The 18021-nt window shown below is 43.2% G+C and overlaps 1 protein-coding gene across 1 annotated transcript in view; it reads right to left on the bottom strand.

The window, feature by feature from the left end:
• Positions 1 to 18021, bottom strand: part of ghrhrl (growth hormone releasing hormone receptor, like) — a gene marked incomplete at its 5' end in the record, with an annotated part of 36280 nt that overhangs the window by 12222 nt on the left and 6037 nt on the right. Inside the window, 4 exons of the mRNA XM_079505496.1 lie at positions 5692 to 5795; positions 6471 to 6565; positions 7345 to 7455; positions 8428 to 8539. Of these exons, the coding sequence (XP_079361622.1) occupies positions 5692 to 5795; positions 6471 to 6565; positions 7345 to 7455; positions 8428 to 8539 (422 nt within the window). The remainder of the gene's footprint in view (positions 1 to 5691; positions 5796 to 6470; positions 6566 to 7344; positions 7456 to 8427; positions 8540 to 18021) is intronic.

The raw sequence follows: 18021 nt of genomic DNA, 5'->3' as shown, positions 1-18021 counted from the left end.
GACGTAGCACATAGCACTCTATAATGTATGCAGTACTCATACCGGTAGCTTCATTGCACAGAAAATCTACTGTTAGACAGATATTAGGTTCTTATTCTTAGCTTGCTTATGATTCTTGATGACTATTTCTATGTATTACCTTGTACTGTTCTTGCTTAGTGTAAATCGCTCTGGATTAAGTTGCCTAAATTCTAAATTGTACACATAATGAAACAGACTTAACGGAGAAGGGGAATACAGGGGACATTTAATCCTGATGGAGAAGAATGAGCTGAAAGTGGGTAACAAATTCTGACTAGCCTTTTGTTTTTGTTTTTTTGTAATCTTCTAGACCAGGGGTAGGCGACCTTAGGCACGACGCACGAGTGCTAACATTGGCACAGGGGAGGGTGATTGCTGCCACACTGGCATATAAGTATGAGAGAGACATTAACTTAATGTTCACACACTGACACTGACTATCAAGAAAATGAAGACTTGGCACTTCATTTTGCCGACCTTTGTTCAGTGTTCTGGACAACAAACAACAGCATGGCCCATTCTTACTGTGACACTGAGGTAGTCAAACAACAGCATGGCCCACTCTTACTGTGACACTGAGGTAGTCAGACTCAGTACTGTCCCCAGGTTGGACCTATGAGGAAACTGTTCAATTTCATTCAAAAGCAAAACTATCCTACAGTTGGGTGCCACCGATATTGTCCCTTATCATTTGACCCATTTAGGCCTGACCTCAAAATTTTAAAAAATCCTTCTAAATCCTCCAGTTTTCTGAAATAAATATTTTCACGATTTTTCAAAAATAGCAGACCTACAAGCTCGTAGCGCGCCACTCGGTGGCGCGCTATGAGCTTGTAGATCTGCTATTTTTCAATAGCTAAATTATAAACACGAAAAGGGGTTCCCGCCCAAAATGGGTTAACTGTCCTTTTGCGCAGATCACGCAAACCTCAGCAAAAAGAAAAGGACAATATCGATGGCCTCCAACTGTATATGCCTATATGACATTTCAGAGAATTCCACGCCCACAATTTTGTGCCCGCATGGAGCGCACAAAATGTGCAACAGTTCAGGTGGTCAAGTCATACACCGTGATGCTCCCGCCTGTGTTTTCTGGCCCTGATTCGTCACTGGCTTCCCCTCTGCGTTTTCAACCCAGCTCGTGGCTCTTACACTACATCTCTCTATCCTTGCTCTACTTCTGTCGCTCCGTCTTGAAAGTGAAAGTAAAGGTACCCAGCATGAACAACACACAGTTGGATTATCTCTCTGTATCTCTCTTATTAACGGAGAAATAACAAGACGGGAAACAACATGGTTAATGGTCAAATGGTTCCTTCGTTCAAAATGTACGCTTTGTGTGTGTGTGTCTCACTCGGACAAACGATATTGGTCCGTGACCCAAACATGAGTATTTGTACTGATGACTAAAGATGTCTACAAAGAAAGAGGGCATACAATAATGCTCATTATGATAGCAAGGTCTAATTAGAGCACTGAAGTCTCTGTGTGATTTGGGAGCCCACGGCATTGCTTGGCGCGCTACACACCCCAAAGCACTGCTAGAGTGCAAACCACGCCCAGACTCTGTAGAGAAAGATATAAATAATTCTATACCCCTGAATGGCAGAGATAATAGCGGCCATCCCTTCTAAATGCATGCACCTCCTCTTCTCTCTCTCTCTCTCTCTCTCTCTCTCTCTCTCTCTCTCTCAGCACGCTTTAAAAATAATAATGAGCGAGTCGATATAAATAGCTGGATAGATGGCCGTCTTGTGACGCTAGTTGCAGTTGTTAAAATCTCACATGACCACATGGAAGGTGGAGAGAACATATAAAGGTACAGGTGACACAGTTCTTTTCAGGGTAAGATAGGTTTATATTTTTTAAAAAAAGTAAAGTAAAACAAATTCCATGTAACTAGAATGTTAAGTGGAGGTGCATGTGAATAGGTTAATCATTATAAGATGCCCCATCATCTCTGATTTTAACTAAGGCCTCATTCACACGTACCAAACACCAATCAAGCAATGTTTGGTCGTTTTTTTGTTTTTTTGGGCCACCACAATGCTTTTCCAATGGGAGTCACATGGTTTGATCAAACATTTGTGTTTGATCGCTGATTGCTGAATGCTCCCCCCTCATCAAACAAAAATGTTTGGTCAAACCATGTGACTCCCATTGAAAATGAATTGGAGCAGCAATCAAAAAGCAATCAGGCATCACACACGGACCGAACATTTGTTGTGTAGGTGTGAACTAGGCCTAAGGCCTAGTTCACACCTACACAACAAATGTTTGATCAAACCATGTGACTCCCATTGGAAAAGCATTGTGGTGGCCCAAAAAAACAAAAAAACGACCAAACATTGCTTGATTGGTGTTTGGTACGTGTGAATGAGGCCTAAGGCTGCGTACACACCTAAAGAACAAATGTTTGGTCCGTGTGCGATGCCTGATTGCTATTTGATTGCTGCTCCAATTCATTTTCAATGGGAGTCACGTCGTTTGATCGGACAAACCTGTCCAATGTGGGGGCGGAGGGCACAACAAACACATCGGACACCTTGTAGTCAAAACAGCCAACGAACAGGGTGGGACTTCAGATCGGACAGAAGGGTGGTTTTTAACCGCCAACTAATAGGAGAGAACTTCCGTTCTTGACAGCACTGGGTGGGGTTTAGGCTGTAGTCTTCTGAGTTACGTGACACAGACTATTATATCGCTTGTTTGTATGTCTTCTTTTGGCTACGGCCGTGCGTAACTTGGAGAGTCCAAGTTGCGCACGGCTGTCTCCAGTGAGTGAGTCCAGTCTGGTACTGGTTCTATTCTATATACAGAAATACAGGACGATAGCCAAAATAGCCGTTGGGCCTCAGCAGTTGTGAGGCTGCATTAATAATTAGTTCTAAAAGCATGTCTTTTTTACGGGGATCACTATTGATTTTAATAGTAGACGCATATATGTCTATGAGTAGCCTAGAGTAGAAATGTAATGGCAGCGTACGAGGTTCACATGCGCAAATATAACAGATGTACAAGTTATCGACACGAATGGTACTTACAGTCTGGTACACGATGTAAGCTTGTAGATCTGTTTATTTTAAGCATGCGCCACCGCCACCACGCAAAGTTATGACGCGCGCACATGTGGGGGGAGAGACCCGATATATTTTATAGCTCTATGGGAGAGACGCAGACAGAGAAATATTTAAAATCATCCTGTCTCGCTCTAGCGCAAGGCCGCACGCATAAAGAGCCAATGGAGCAAATGTTAAATAAGCTACACAGGTGGTCCTAAATGATTAATTGATTACATCACTATAGCAAAAGACGTGATATAGGTCAACTCAACTGCAGCGGAGCTGTTCTGACTTGAAGCTTAACTGACCAGCAAGGCTTCAAGTTTAAACCATAAGATGACATGGAAATGCCCGTCGATTTGATGCGCAGAAATAACATAGGCCTATATCGAATCAGGTTAAGGTGCACACATGGAAGAAAAGTCCTTTTTATCGGGATTCGGGGATATTTTGTTGTAGGCTATACGTCTCCGGTGAATTGTATGCACCAGCAGCAAGCACATTATTGTTCAAACACCTGCTCCTCTGTTCATCTGTTGTCTTATTTGGCTAATAAAATACTTATTAAGAATTCATGCAATTTCAAGTTGTTGCTGCAATCATGATTCATGTTGCTGTTCTCTTCTCTCTGTGTGACTGAAGTTTGCGCCCAAAAATTGTACAGTGATTTCCCGCACCCCCTCATGTTATTTTTCCCTCCGTAGCAAAATGACCTCTTTTCTTTTTTTCACTATTTGGTTCGCTTAACATGTCCACGTGTCATTTGTTTACATATTTGGTACGCTTTACAAAGTCCAGTGTGAACACCAAACGGACCAAAATCAAAATGCAAATATTTGGTCCTTGGTCCGGACCTTCTAAGTGAACTTTGAGTGTGAAAAACGGCCTCGACAAACTACTGCTAGCTGCTGCTGCAGTCAAGAAAACTACACTGAACATATGTGCATCTATTTCCGCGTGTCGTAGCACCGCCCAAATCGCGCAAAGCATTGTGGGACATGGAGGCATCAAATCATAAAAATGTAATCAGTGGTCGGTCGGACAGATCTGTGTGTCCGAAAGGTGTGTACGAAGCCTAAGAGGGAGTGCAATTGTGTGAATGGATGGCTAATCATTACCCATCCCCATCAGCTATAGATTTTAAGAGGAGGTGCTATTGTGTGAGTGGATGGCCAATCATTGCCTCTCAGCGCACTTTAAAAATAATAATGAGCGAGTTGATATAAATAGCTGGATAGATGGCCGTCTTGTGATCGCTATTTATTGTTCTTTTTTATGCGAATTTAGAAGTGCGTTCACGTGTCTAACTCACCGTTTCTCTCTCTCTCTCTCTCTCTCTCTCTCTCTCTCTCTCTCTCTCTCTCAAAAAAAAATAACGAGTGAGATATAAAGTAGAAGTAATTGAAAGATGAAATAATGACTTGTTTTGTTTTTTAACCTGGGCGGCTGGGCCCTAGGCTAAACACTAAATAACAAACTCCTTTGCTCAGAATCCCCAACCCCCCTTCCTGCAACACAACACAAGTACACTCCTGTGGGACGTCAGATAAAGAGATACCCCAGAGACCACTGGAATAATGTGCTACAGTCTATGGTTCAGACAGACATAAGAATATAAGCCTGTATTTAATAATAATGTGTTCAGACAGACATAAGAAAATAAGCCTGTATTTAATAATAATGTGTTCAGACAGACATACGAATATAAGCCTGTATTTGGCACAAAAATACTTTAGCAGCTTGTCGATCGGTACACGGAATGTCCAGAGGCGAACAAATGGATCAATTCCAATACTGTTTATACTCCCTCAATGTTTGTGGTCCAGATGATCTAAAAATAGGTTACAAATAAATAATTAAGCACATTGTGTTAATGAGGCAATGTTCTTAAAGGGGCATTCCACTCATTTTCATCATTTTACTATGGCATTAATATACCTTAGAAAAATTCCTCCCATTCTGTGTTTCCTAGAACTGTAGGTCTGAAAGAAATCATTAACATGTTAATGATTTTTTCCAGCTGATGATGTGGTGGTTGGTGGGGTGGGTTGGAGAGGCTGAGCAAGCTGTATCTGTATATTGTCTGTATCTGTGTACTGTACGTTTTATGTATCTTGTTCGTGTGTTACGGCAGGGGTTCTCAACCCGTGGGTCGCGACCCCTCGGGGGGTCGCCAAATTATTTTGGGGGGTCCCCAAATAATTGTTTTCTTTCTTTTTTTTTATGCAACTGAATGTCTGGAAATGGAAATGAAGAGTTTACATATAGTACACATAGTACATGCATACACCTTCCCTAATGATTATATCTGGTTTCAGTATTTATTTATGGTGTATTGTCTCTATTATTAAGGTTATTGTAGCAGTCAATTTATATTGGGGGTCGGGAGTTGGCGGGGCGGGGGTCCCGAGAAGTTGGCAAAGCATTTTCGGGGGTCCCCGGCCAAAAACGTTGAGAACCCCTGCGGGTCCCCCTCTAAAATGGGATGCTGCATCTCAAGGGGATATCCCTTCAATAAATCTGAAATTGTCACTTTTGGGGACCCACCAAAATCATGTGGGTGTCTACGTTTATACATGCATGGCGGTTTATAGTATACTCATCATACCTGAACAGAAGCAGGATCAGCACAGCAATGACGAGGAAAACCAGGGAGGTTCCATAGCCAATAGAGTAGATCAGTTTCACCGTGGCAAAGTAGGACTGTTCCGTCTTCAAGCAAGAGAAGAGGGGGAACCTTATTGTCAAATAGGAGTCAGAATGTATCTAACGCAGTGGTAAATGTACTTAGTTACTTTACACTAGTGCATTGGCCGCACCCCTAGCGGCCAATGTTCTGTTGCGCATTTACAATGGCGTGAAATCCAAGATGGATGCCAGATTCCGAGACAGAGTGGATCAAAACACCTTTTTATAAATATTGAAAGTGTGAGAATATACTGATTTAGACCAGACAGTGGCCTTGTGGTTAGAGTGTCCGCCCTGAAACTGGCCTGGCCAGGTCATACCAAAGACTGTAAAAATGGGGCCCAATGCCTCCCTGCTTGGCACTCAGCATCAATGGGTTGGATTGGGGGGTCAAATCAACGAATCAAATGATTCCCGAGCACGGCACGGCTGCGGCTCACAGCTCCTTGGCTGCGGCTCACAGCTCCTTGGCTGCGGCTCACAGCTCCTTGGCTGCGGCTCACAGCTCCTTGGCTGCGGCTCACAGCTCCTTGGCTGCGGCTCACAGCTCCTTGGCTGCGGCTCACAGCTCCTTGGCTGCGGCTCACAGCTCCTTGGCTGCGGCTCACAGCTCCTTGGCTGCGGCTCACAGCTCCTTGGCTGCGGCTCACAGCTCCAAGAGATGGGTCAAATGGGGAGAACACATTTCAGTGATCTCACCTCGGGAATGTCATCGTCGTCCACAATGCAGGCGATGTGGTATGGCGGTAAAGGACCCGACCAACCTCTGGGAGTGCAGTTCCGCCTCACTGACCCTGAGGTGAAAGATCACAGGGATCATGAGGTCAAGTCAACCGTGATGTGGAACGCAGGCTTTGAGGTTTGAAATGGTTAAATCATCCACCACATTGTTGTTGCAATATGTGATGGTGTTCTATGAGATTATTATTATTGTGTTTATTGAGACTATGTTTTGCACCCTGTCCGTGTGTGTGTGTGTGTCTGTCTGTGACCAGCTAATCTCCGGCACTGTTGTTGGGCCAATCCCAGCAAAACTGTGCACACACACTCCCTGGATGCCAAAGATGAACCCCATTTTTTCAAAAAGATAAATCGTATTAGTCCTTCAGAATTTGGACAATTCTGTAGGAGTCATTAAACAAAACGGGTCTTTCAGATTTTGATGGGTGCTAGCTGGATATGTCCTGCTTTTAGTGTGTGTGCAAACACAAACTTTGAAACATTAAATGCCATTGACAATGAATGGACAGTTTTGAGTGTTTGTGTAAACACAAACATTGCCTAACACAAACATTGAAGACGAAGGTGAGGACGCAAATTCTGATTGGTAATGAGATGATGTATGATGATGTACGATGATAAGAGCGCCCCTCACAGCATCAGTGACTTACTGTATACTTTATCATAGGATGGATCGTTTACTGTACGACGAACAGACAATCTAACGGCTCAAGATGCGTGTGGTGAGATGCATTGTGAGCTCATTTTTATGTTGTCTTTTTGACAATTCTCGCCTACACTATATACATGCCCAAAATAGTAAATCCAGCCGTAAAAGTGGTTAAAAATGCACCTGTAATATTCCCGGCGATGAGAGAGAAGACAGCAGGACAGGGTTTGAGGACGGTCTCCCCCACCGTGGCATTGGGCCAGCATTGCACTGCATCCCAAAAGGTGGGGCAACCTTTCAGGTGAGATGGGGAGGGGGAAAAAAGGGATATAATGTATAGGGATAAAATGTGTATCGAGAAACCAGTAAATCAAGAAGTAAGACTAAAGAGGCCTTAACGATACATGTACAGTATACAGCAGTGATCCTCAATCTCAACACATGTTCAAACATTGGACAAGTCAAGTCAAATAATATAAGAACGAGGCAGAAATAATGAGTACCACAGACGAAAAACAGTCTAAGTCCAAATGTCAGACTGACCCCTCCACGAAAAGGCCTTGTTGTCCTGAACCCTTATCTATCATTTATACATTATGGATCAATAGTGTGGACTTAGACTGTTATTCGTCTGTGGTACTTATTGTGAAAATAGACGATCTATAATATAAGCTCACGAACGACTCGCTCTGCGAGCCGCTGTGAGCTTGTAGATCTGCTATTTTCACAATATTTATCCGTGGGAACTGAGTCAAACGTAATGTAATGCCTTAACTCCTACAATTCCAAGTGCTTGTCAGGGTGGGGAGTCCCCAGTTCAAATACGGTATGATTATTTGGGGGCATTGCAGCATGAAACATTGAGAACCACTATAGGACAGTACTGTATACTATGCAATCAGTATGATGACACATGACACGCACGCACAATATTGTCAGCCTTCATCGGAGCCAGTGCATACGTTTTTGTAGTGAGTAAAGTAATTTTCAAATAAGCCCTTTAACTTTAAATAAATTAAATTCTACCCGTGTCCTTTTTATTCATTGCAAGCACAATGACAGGTCCCTCCATGCACATTTTTTCTCCACATGGACAATCTGGCTAAATATCTGTCTTCAATTATGATTCACTATGGAGCATTTATTCCCCCTCCAGACTGCATTTAATGTGAACGTGTCTATATAATATATCATAACACAACTGGATCTGCTGTTGAATCTATATGAGCTATAACCGCAAGGGGAATGGAGCAGAAGAGATACTACCTCCAGCTTCAGCACTGCTGTTGCCCTGCTCTGCAATCCTCTGAAGACAGTGGCGTTCCTCCTTTTCTAGTTGAAATATGTATTCACACTCTGGGTGCAAGCTGGACAAAGTCTGGAGGAAGATGATTCACTTTTGAGTCAAAAACATCAAATGACATGTCACAATCAAAGGCAAGATTATAATTACATAAACACTGATATCAAATGGAGAGGTGTGCACTCTACTGAGTGCAATCTTTCACATTCACATATATTGGGTTTTTTTCTTATCCCATGATTTTTGTAAAGGGGGGGCAGGACAGAGACTAGTATTACTGCATGTTTATTGTGAGGGTACCTACCCTAGGGGACACAGGGAGAACATACAAACTCCACACAGAAAGGCCCTTTCGCCAACCCCACCTAGGGTATGGGCAGTGGGCACTGATGACGCGGAGTGAACATGCCCAAAACAGGGACACCAGGCTGAAAGTGGTGGTTGGCCTCAGACAGAAAGCGATAATTCAAGACTGTACGTCCTTTTCTATAGTAGGCTGCCTATATCAAATAGAAATAGGAAAACCTGATTTGCATCTGACATTGCTGACATTTACCCCTATCTGAGATAGACAGAAGGATCCCGTTTCGGAAAACTGAGGAAGGAGGGTTGTCTATTATGATTGATTGGAGGAGATAAAGCACTAAAGAACACTGAACACAGGAATGCTGGACAGGACACCTGTGGTCATCATTCTGCAGCAGCATAGGCTATCTTTGGCTCTCCCAGCAGGGGGGGCACAGATTTTTTTAAATTATTATTATTTTATAATAATAATAATAATATTGTAGGCTAATAATAGCCTACAATATCTGGGTACACATCTATGAGAACTCAATGGCTAAGTTAAAGAATATAAACAACAAAATATGCAAGACATACTGTAAGTACTTAATTTTCTAGACACTATATGATGTATTTACTCATTTTGGCGCATACTATAGCCAATCAGCATGTGAGTCATGTCAATGTTCTTTACAAAGTGAAAAATATAAATGAGTATAAAGTTACAATTGACAAAAGATTTTCTTTGGGCCACCGGGGCGGCCACGTGCCCCCTGGGTCCCCCCAAAAATCGCCTATGTTCTGAAGCAAATATCTTCTCTGCAGGACATCAATAAGTGGAGGGGATTTGGGGGGTGGGGTTGGGGGTGAGGGTGAAGGCGGGAAGGAATGTTTGACATGCAGACGGAAGCCATCACCCATCAGGGCAGTAAAAGGATGAAAGAGAAAGAAAAAAAAATAAAGTGTATTAAATTGCTTGAACTAGAGACAGCCTTTTTGACATGAAAATGAGGCAGGATAATAACCACTTGAATGCCAGCATTCATATTCTGGGGGGAATATTAGCCAAAAATGGACGATCTACAAGCTCACAACGTGCTGCAGTGCATTGTGCATGAGAGCTTGTAGATCGGCTATTTTTGGCAAAGACATTTGGCCTAGACAGGAAAAAAAGCAATAATTTTCTTGACAAACACATGCTATGCAAGGACATGCTACGCAAGTCCTTGATTATATACGTGTATGTCCCATTTCAATCTTCCTTTGAAAAGAATCCAAGGCCGGGAACCAACCCTTGACCCCTCAGATGTCAAGAACTACAGACCGGTATCACTCCTTTCATTTCTATCAAAAAGCATTGAACGTGTTGTCTCCAACCAGCTCTCTCTCCATCTCTCACATAACAACCTGCTGGATCCCAACCAGTCCGGATTCAAAAAGGCCCACTCCACAGAAACTGCCCTGCTGGCAGTCACAGAAGCACTACATGCTGCCCAGGCTGCTTCCCACTCTGCAGTCCTGATTCTCCTAGACCTATCAGCAGCATTTGACACAGTGAACCACCAGCTGCTCCTAGACACCCTAGCGGATCTAGGCATCGGCGGGACGGCACTAAAGTGGTTCTCCTCCTACCTCACCGACCGGACCTACCAGGTCTCCTGGAAAGGTCTGTTATCATCCCCCCGAACCCTCCAAACTGGGGTCCCACAGGGATCTGTACTTGGTCCCCTCCTTTTCTCACTGTACACTAAATCCCTTGGCACTATCATCTCTGCTCACAATATATCCTATCACTGTTATGCCGATGACACACAACTGTTTCTACCCAGGTGGAAGAGCGCATCACTGCTTGCCTGGCTGACATCTCACAGTGGATGTCCTCCAACCACCTCAAGCTGAACCCAGACAAGACTGAGCTTCTCTTCTTCCCAGCTAAGTCCTGCCCTATGCGGGAGCTAACTATTTCCGTAGACAACGCCCTGGTAACGTCTGTCCCAACAGCCAGGAACCTTGGTGTTGTCCTGGACAGTCAGCTCTCGTTCAAAACTCACATCACAGCTGTCACTCGATCCTGTAGGTTCACACTCTATAACATACGACGAATTAGATCGTTCCTCACCCAGGAATCATCCCAGCTCCTAATCCAGACAACAGTCCTGTCAAAACTTGACTATTGTAACTCTCTCCTTACTGGCCTACCGGCATGTGCACTGAAGCCTCTCCAACTGATCCAAAATGCCGCAGCTCGCTTGGTCTTCAACCAGCCAAAATTCTCACATGTCTCCCCCCTGCTCCGCTCCCTGCACTGGCTCCCGGTCGCTGCCCGCACAGAATACAAAACTCTGATGTTGGCATTTAAAGCAACCAAAGGTATGGCTCCCCCATATCTTGCCAGCATGATTGAACCCTACAAACCCTCCCGCGCACTCAGATCAGCCAACGCAGGGAAGCTGGAAGTACCCTCACTAAAAACACCGGGACAACGCACCACACGTCCCAAACTCTTCTCCCTTCTGGCCCCAAAACTGTGGAATGCACTTCCCGTTGCAATCAGAACTGCAGCATCACTCCCGATCTTCCGCCGTAGTCTGAAAACCCACCTTTTCAGACTCCATCATGGCCCATAGCACTTACCCTACCCCCTTAGACAGCACTTCTTAGACTTATATAGCATTTGAAACAGACTTATAGCATGTCATGTAGACAGCACAATAAGTGCATTGTATGTAGTCATAGCACTTCATAGTATATATGTACAGCATAGTATAGCATATATGTATAGTTTATATGTATAGTGTCATTATATAGATATGTTCTAGTTATAGTTTATATGTATAGTGTCATTATATAGATATGTTCTAGTCACGTTCTTAGCTTACGCATGTTTCGCGATAAATGCATTTTACATATGTGATGTATTCCCATGCTTTTTGTTCTTGCTTAATGTAAGTCGCTCTGGATTAAGAGCGTCTGCTAAATGCCTAAATTGTAAATTGTAGAAGACAATTCATAATTCAGGAGGATGATCAACTAAATTGGAGTAAGGCTATAGTGAATCCCCAGGGGGGAGGGGCTGGCAGTGGGAATTTAACAGCCAATGACACACCTGCCCATTAAAAAAATAAAAACATATATTTTTTCTCCTTAAATTAGTCATCCGCCTCACATAATGATAAAATCGTGTTAGTAGTTTCAGATGAGAGTAGACAAAGATCAACACTGTAAAACAAACCTCACATCCTTTGTCACTTCTAACTGTGTGATACGAGTAAATTCTCACATTTTCATTGAAGAGACAGTTCTATCCTCATCTTAAACAGTCTCGGTTACAATCTCTCTCTTACAATTCTTAAGTTATCACTAACATTACTAACAAACTAATACTTTACTGGAATGTGATTAAGAAATATTACATGAAGGAGGTGTGCTTTACAGTCATTAATGACGACAGTAATTGTCTGTACTTAAGTACTGTACTTAAGTACAATATTTGTGGTATTTGTACTTTACTTCAGTATTTCCAATTTATAGTACTTTTACTTCTACTCCACTACATCTCAGAGGCATATTGTACTTTTCCTCCACTACATTTATTTGAAAACTTTAGTTACTAGTTAGTTACTTTTTATTATTATTATTACGAAATACACATTAACCACTTCAGCTCTATATACATTTGTACTTGCAACAGAGTACCGGTAGTTCTATATTGCAGTATTGATACTTTTACTTAAGAAACAAATGTGAGGACTTTTTCCATCACTGTCAGGAACGGGGGCGCTGTAAGAATCACTGAAGTGCCAATAATAACAGTTCATATAATTATGTGATTATACAATGGTTACGAAACAAAATAAAACATGTCATCAAAAATGTATTTGCGACCGAAGGTCGCAGTTAACTATGGAATCTCTCAAAATCCCCATACATGGGGAAAGCCCCCATATATTGTGCCCAGGTCTCGTGACATCACTATGACATCATCGGGGATGACAGTAAATCAGGGATCATATCATAGTAAATGCGACCTGCTGTCGCAATTAAGCCCATATGGAGATCCCTGATGTCATCAATATTAGTATATGGATATATGTCAGAACCTGTTCTGTTATATGTTGATCCTTTCCCATCCATCCTTCCTCTTCGATGTCTCCCTTTTGACTGATACCTGTCCATTGTGGTGTCTCGCTACAAAACCACCAGGCAAACAGGTACGTTTCCATGGTGACCAGCCAAACACCGCCGCCTCTGACACGGAAGCAGACCAGACACGCCCTCGGACACATCATAGACGGTGTCTATGTGCCTAGACTGTACTCCAGCTATATATAGCAGCTATATAGGGCGAGTCAGGCGGGCCCTATATAGAGCACACTTGAACCTGACACTTGGCTGGTCCACCTTGACGCTGACGGGCAGCGTATACCTGTGTTTGGCTCTGGATGGTAAGTCCCCGCACTCCCTCTCCCTCTTTAGTTAGTTGCACATTTGAAATGTCTATACTCGATACTCCTACCTTACCTGAAGATAACATTCCACATGTTTGAGAGTTGATGCATTATTGTTTCTGAGCAAAAAGTGGCATTTTATTCTTTATTGTTCAATATAACAAAGGGCGCCACCGTGTGTCAAACCTTGGTTCTGCTGTCTCTGTTTCCTGATTTGTATCAGACCTCCCACACCATTTAAACTCTAGACGGGCCTGCCCCAAAGTTATTTGTGCAGCCGCCCCCGGCAGCCGGCGAAAACTTGAGTTCTCAACAGGCCTGAAAATTAATGCCCAGCCGTACATGGGCCCTCATCAAACCCTGTACACTCAAGACACTGCCACCGCAGCCACCCTTAGATCTCCATATACAGTATGGAGCTCAGGCATCTTACAGGTAATATTGTGGGGCAATGCGTTATCTCCTTTTCCCTCATCTGTCTGAGTGACATTACTTCTAGGGCTCCATCTTGCGCCACCCTTATCCCTTATCCCTAAACGTATTTGCCATTTTTTTTACTATTTTGAAAAACATTTAAAATAGTTCAACTAGCCGATCTACATCGAGACATTGTGAGCTTGTAGATCGGCTATTTTAACTATTTTAAAAGGTTTTTTTCAATAGTAAAAAATGGCAAATTAGTTTAGAGATAAGGGTTAAGGGGTGGCGCAAGATATAGCCCCTAGTCCCTGTATGATCTGCCAGCGAATGCTTTCCAAAGATCATGATTTCTCAAACTGAATAAATAGCACACATATAATTTATAAACACCAAACTGAATTGCTGATCTTCTCTTGCTGATTTTTTTTTTTTTTTACTGCCAATGTCTAACACCATGTCACCGACTCACTGGCATAGCTTGGGTGATGCCATAGTGGGAGGAGCTTCTATAACATCAACATATTTGCACAGCTATAGTCCTATAATAACTGAGGTAAATTCGCAATTATCCATAAAAAAAACCCATCAACCCATTTTGGAAGAAAGTGCTAATTTGAGTGCTTACTGTTGCCTGTGATAGCTTCTTGATATGAAAGATGACCAGTATGTAAATACCAGTCTAAAGCACAGACACCACTGCAGCCGTGGCATACACAGAATAACATATTTATTGACCAGTATGTAAATACCAGTCTAAAGCACAGACACCACTGCAGCCGTGGCATACACAGAATAACATATTTATGGAACAGGTTTGTGCTGGAAATGCTGTTCTATAAACTCAGCTATCAGCATGCAGAGATTCACTCGCCTCAACCTTCTGTCATGATGCTAATGTGTCTCTAACCACTGCACGCACGCACGCACGCACGCACACACGCACGCACGCACACGCACACGCACACGCACACGCACACACACACACAACATCTGCATCACATACACTACAGACTGCAGTATGTATCACACACAATCACAAACACACACATGCCAAAATAATGGAATCTGTGGAAACCAGCCCAGAATAATAGTGAAGCAGTCTTTACACTAACAACGTCACAGCCAGATACCAACAGTGGATTCATTCAAAAACAGGCCAGAGGTGGAAGTCAATGAGAACTTCCCTGACAATCAATACACCATTGGTTTTCTGTGTGCCTTCTTCTCCAAGGTGCCACTGTGAGCTGGAGATACCACAGCACAATGACAGAAGTGACTGTGACAGCCCATTGTCTGGTGCTCAGAGTGAAAAATGAATCCCACATTTTCCAACAACATATTTCCAACTCTCTGCAAAGTAACCAGACACACGTGCATATTTACAGCATGTCTGTCAGTCAGTCAGTCAGTCAGTCACAGACAGACAGACACAACATAAAACCACCCCCTCCTTCTAAAGAATAGGGACGGCACAGGTGAGAGTACCATGGGGATGAATGAAGCATATAGTATAACAGAGACAGGAATAAAGAGAGGGGATTATGCGGTCCGTCAGGATGCGGCGAGCTCTGAAACCACATAGCCTACAGTGCATAGTCGCATGCAGGCCAACTCTACACATCCAGGACCAGGTAAGTGGTCTGATGTCAGATAGAAAAGTGAAAAGGGTTCTCTGTGTAAGAGCTGAAATGCCATTAACGCTAACTATCCAAAAAGGGGCCATCAGATTGGGCACTCTGCACATGATAATGCCATCTATTTTTCCATGGAACAAGGGGCTACATTTTACAGTTTCAAATGTGTGCATGAATCATGACGGGATGTTATCACAAATAAGCAAATCAACAAACGTGTTGATTTATTTTAGCCCCTTTTCCCACTAGGGGCGGCTGTGGCTCAGGAGGTAGAGCAGGTTGTCCAATGATCCCTGGGTCGGCGGTTCGAATCCCGGCTCCTCCTGTCCACATGTCGAAGTGTCCTTGGGCAAGACACTGAACCCTACATTGCCTCCAATGAGTCGGTCGGTGTGAGCTTGCCACCATTGGTGTGTGAATGTGGGAAGTGAGGACGCTGGCGTTGACTGTTCGCCGCTTCACCTCCCAATGTATGAATGAATGAACCATTGTATAAAGCGCTTTGAGCACTTGGAAAAGCGCTATAAAAATGCAATTCATTATTATTAGCTCAAGAGGCATTGCCTTTTGCCAAGCTGCAGTTGTACATAACAAATTATTCTCAATCCTGCCTTGCCATGCCTGGTTAAATAAATAATTAAAATAAACAAGACCAAAAATGCACAATTATGGGGTCTTTCAAAAGTGTTTTTCTGCCTGGTTGGCTAAAGGATTTTAAAGGGATATTACACTGATTCTTACTATTTGACTGTAAAAGGTAATAATATTGATTAATTTGGTCTCTTTTCATTCTGGGTTTTCTCAAAGGTTTTTACTGTCTTAAAGTGACGTGACAGCCCTATTTTTCTGTAATACCAAGCTAAATATAATTTCTTTGGATTTATCAAAATTATTATAGGCCTACTTGTTCCTGGTGGTCTGCATATATTATATTTGAAGGGTTTTGTCCAGATGATGTTAGACTATCTGCAGTGAAATAAATTAATTATGGTATTTACAATCAGATCCATGCCCTGCACCAATCAAAGTGGATTAGTTTAAAGATGGGGAGCAGGGGAGGGACGGATAGAGAGGGGTTAATCAAGCCTAATCATAACTAGAGCTCAGGATCTCCGGGAACATTGTGCGCTCTGGGTAGCCTGGCTAATAAGCCAGACTAACGGCTGAGTCGGTCTGGTTTATTAGCCAGGCTACGCTCAGGGCGCAGTGCCGCCCTTAGAATCTCAACAAAAGACTGTTTACTCTACAATTTGACAAGAAAGAATCCCTGGTGACACCAGGGATTCTAAGAAAGAGACAGAGGAGAAAGTGGTAAGTCAGCTGGGGCATTGAGGCCACTGTGGCTGCGCTTGCCATTCTATGAGGGTACAAGGCAGCGGCGTCAACTTTGGGAGTGCCTGAGGGCTTGGGCACTCACTGAAAAAATAATAAGACAAATAGCACCCACTGAGATTAAGGCTGAAGATCCCCTCCCCCTGGTCATTTTGTCACGTAGGCACACACCTTTACGGTGTTCACAGAACAGGTATTCAAATGCTAATACGGTGGCTTTGTTCCAGTGACCGCACGGTTCATTCACACTCCGTCTCCTGCAGCAACACAACACTAACACAGTCAGCGGAGAGGCTGCTGTCTGTGTACCGTCGGCCCGTCTGTAAAGAGCCATGACTTGAGACTTGACAAACAGAGCCATCTCAGCCAAAATATCCCAAAACAATGTCCGGGGAACAGAACTGTTCCTTTTCCTCAGACTACTTTTACTTTAATTAAAAGGTAAGATGCAGTGGCTGTAATTGGGTCAAGGATCTTGCTTTCGTGAGCAATGGTGTACGAGATTGGTAATACATTGGTCAAATCATGACATTGTTAGATCATCTGGGGGAAATAAGGGAGGCGGGGCGGGGGGCACCCACTGCCGTTATAGGAACCTGCCGCCCCTGGTACAAGGCCAAACTGAGGGGCAACGACGGCCATGGCATTCATATTCGTGGCTTTCCTGAAATGCCTGCCCGGGGCTGGTACTATTTTTTTGGCACGAGCGCACTGCCAATTACCCTACAAATTAATAGGCGAGTGTGCTCCCGGTGCGCATTTCCGAACATAGGTCAAGGCAAGCACCCTTGGTCACGGACTCACGGTCACTTTCAACTCACAGAGTATAGGCTACGTCTGAGTCACTTGGTGCATCATCACATCACATATTGCCTGTAAAGTAGCCTAGACAGAATTAAAAGTAACATGCAGCGCTATATACGCCTAGGCTACAGCTACACACCATTAGTGTCATAGTGTGCTAATTAGGGAATGATTGATACATACAATGATTGATACATTTGCTGTCGTATAGGTAGCCTATATACTATAGTATATAATAGTGTCTTCAAAGATGGGACTCATTGGAGTCAACTATTTGGTTTATAGTCTACCTGAGTCTCCACAGACTCCACTGGAGGTATAAATAAAAAATAAAAAGAGCGGATAGCGTGCACGGCTGCACGCAATTAAACCACCACGCGGACGCGGAAAAGCGCACGCACGCGTGCATTGCAAACCAGTAACCATGCAGTTGATCTCCAATTTCCAAAATAAAGTATAATTCACCCTTTAAAAACTCTGGTATGTTATGCCTACCCATCAGTTGGATAAAGACTATAATAACGAAAAATATATTTTTAGAAGGCATGTCTAGCCTACTTTTAGTTTGTTACTTTGTTTGCGAATTGCAGAGAATTGAGAGAAACATTTTGTCGATCTGTTGCTATTCAATTTC

This window comes from Electrona antarctica (assembly GCF_951216825.1).
Source record: "Electrona antarctica genome assembly, chromosome: 7".
In the NCBI taxonomy this organism is placed as follows: domain Eukaryota; kingdom Metazoa; phylum Chordata; class Actinopteri; order Myctophiformes; family Myctophidae; genus Electrona; species Electrona antarctica.
Note: the sequence above shows the minus strand (reverse complement) of the source record. Positions and strands in the feature narration are given on the sequence as shown.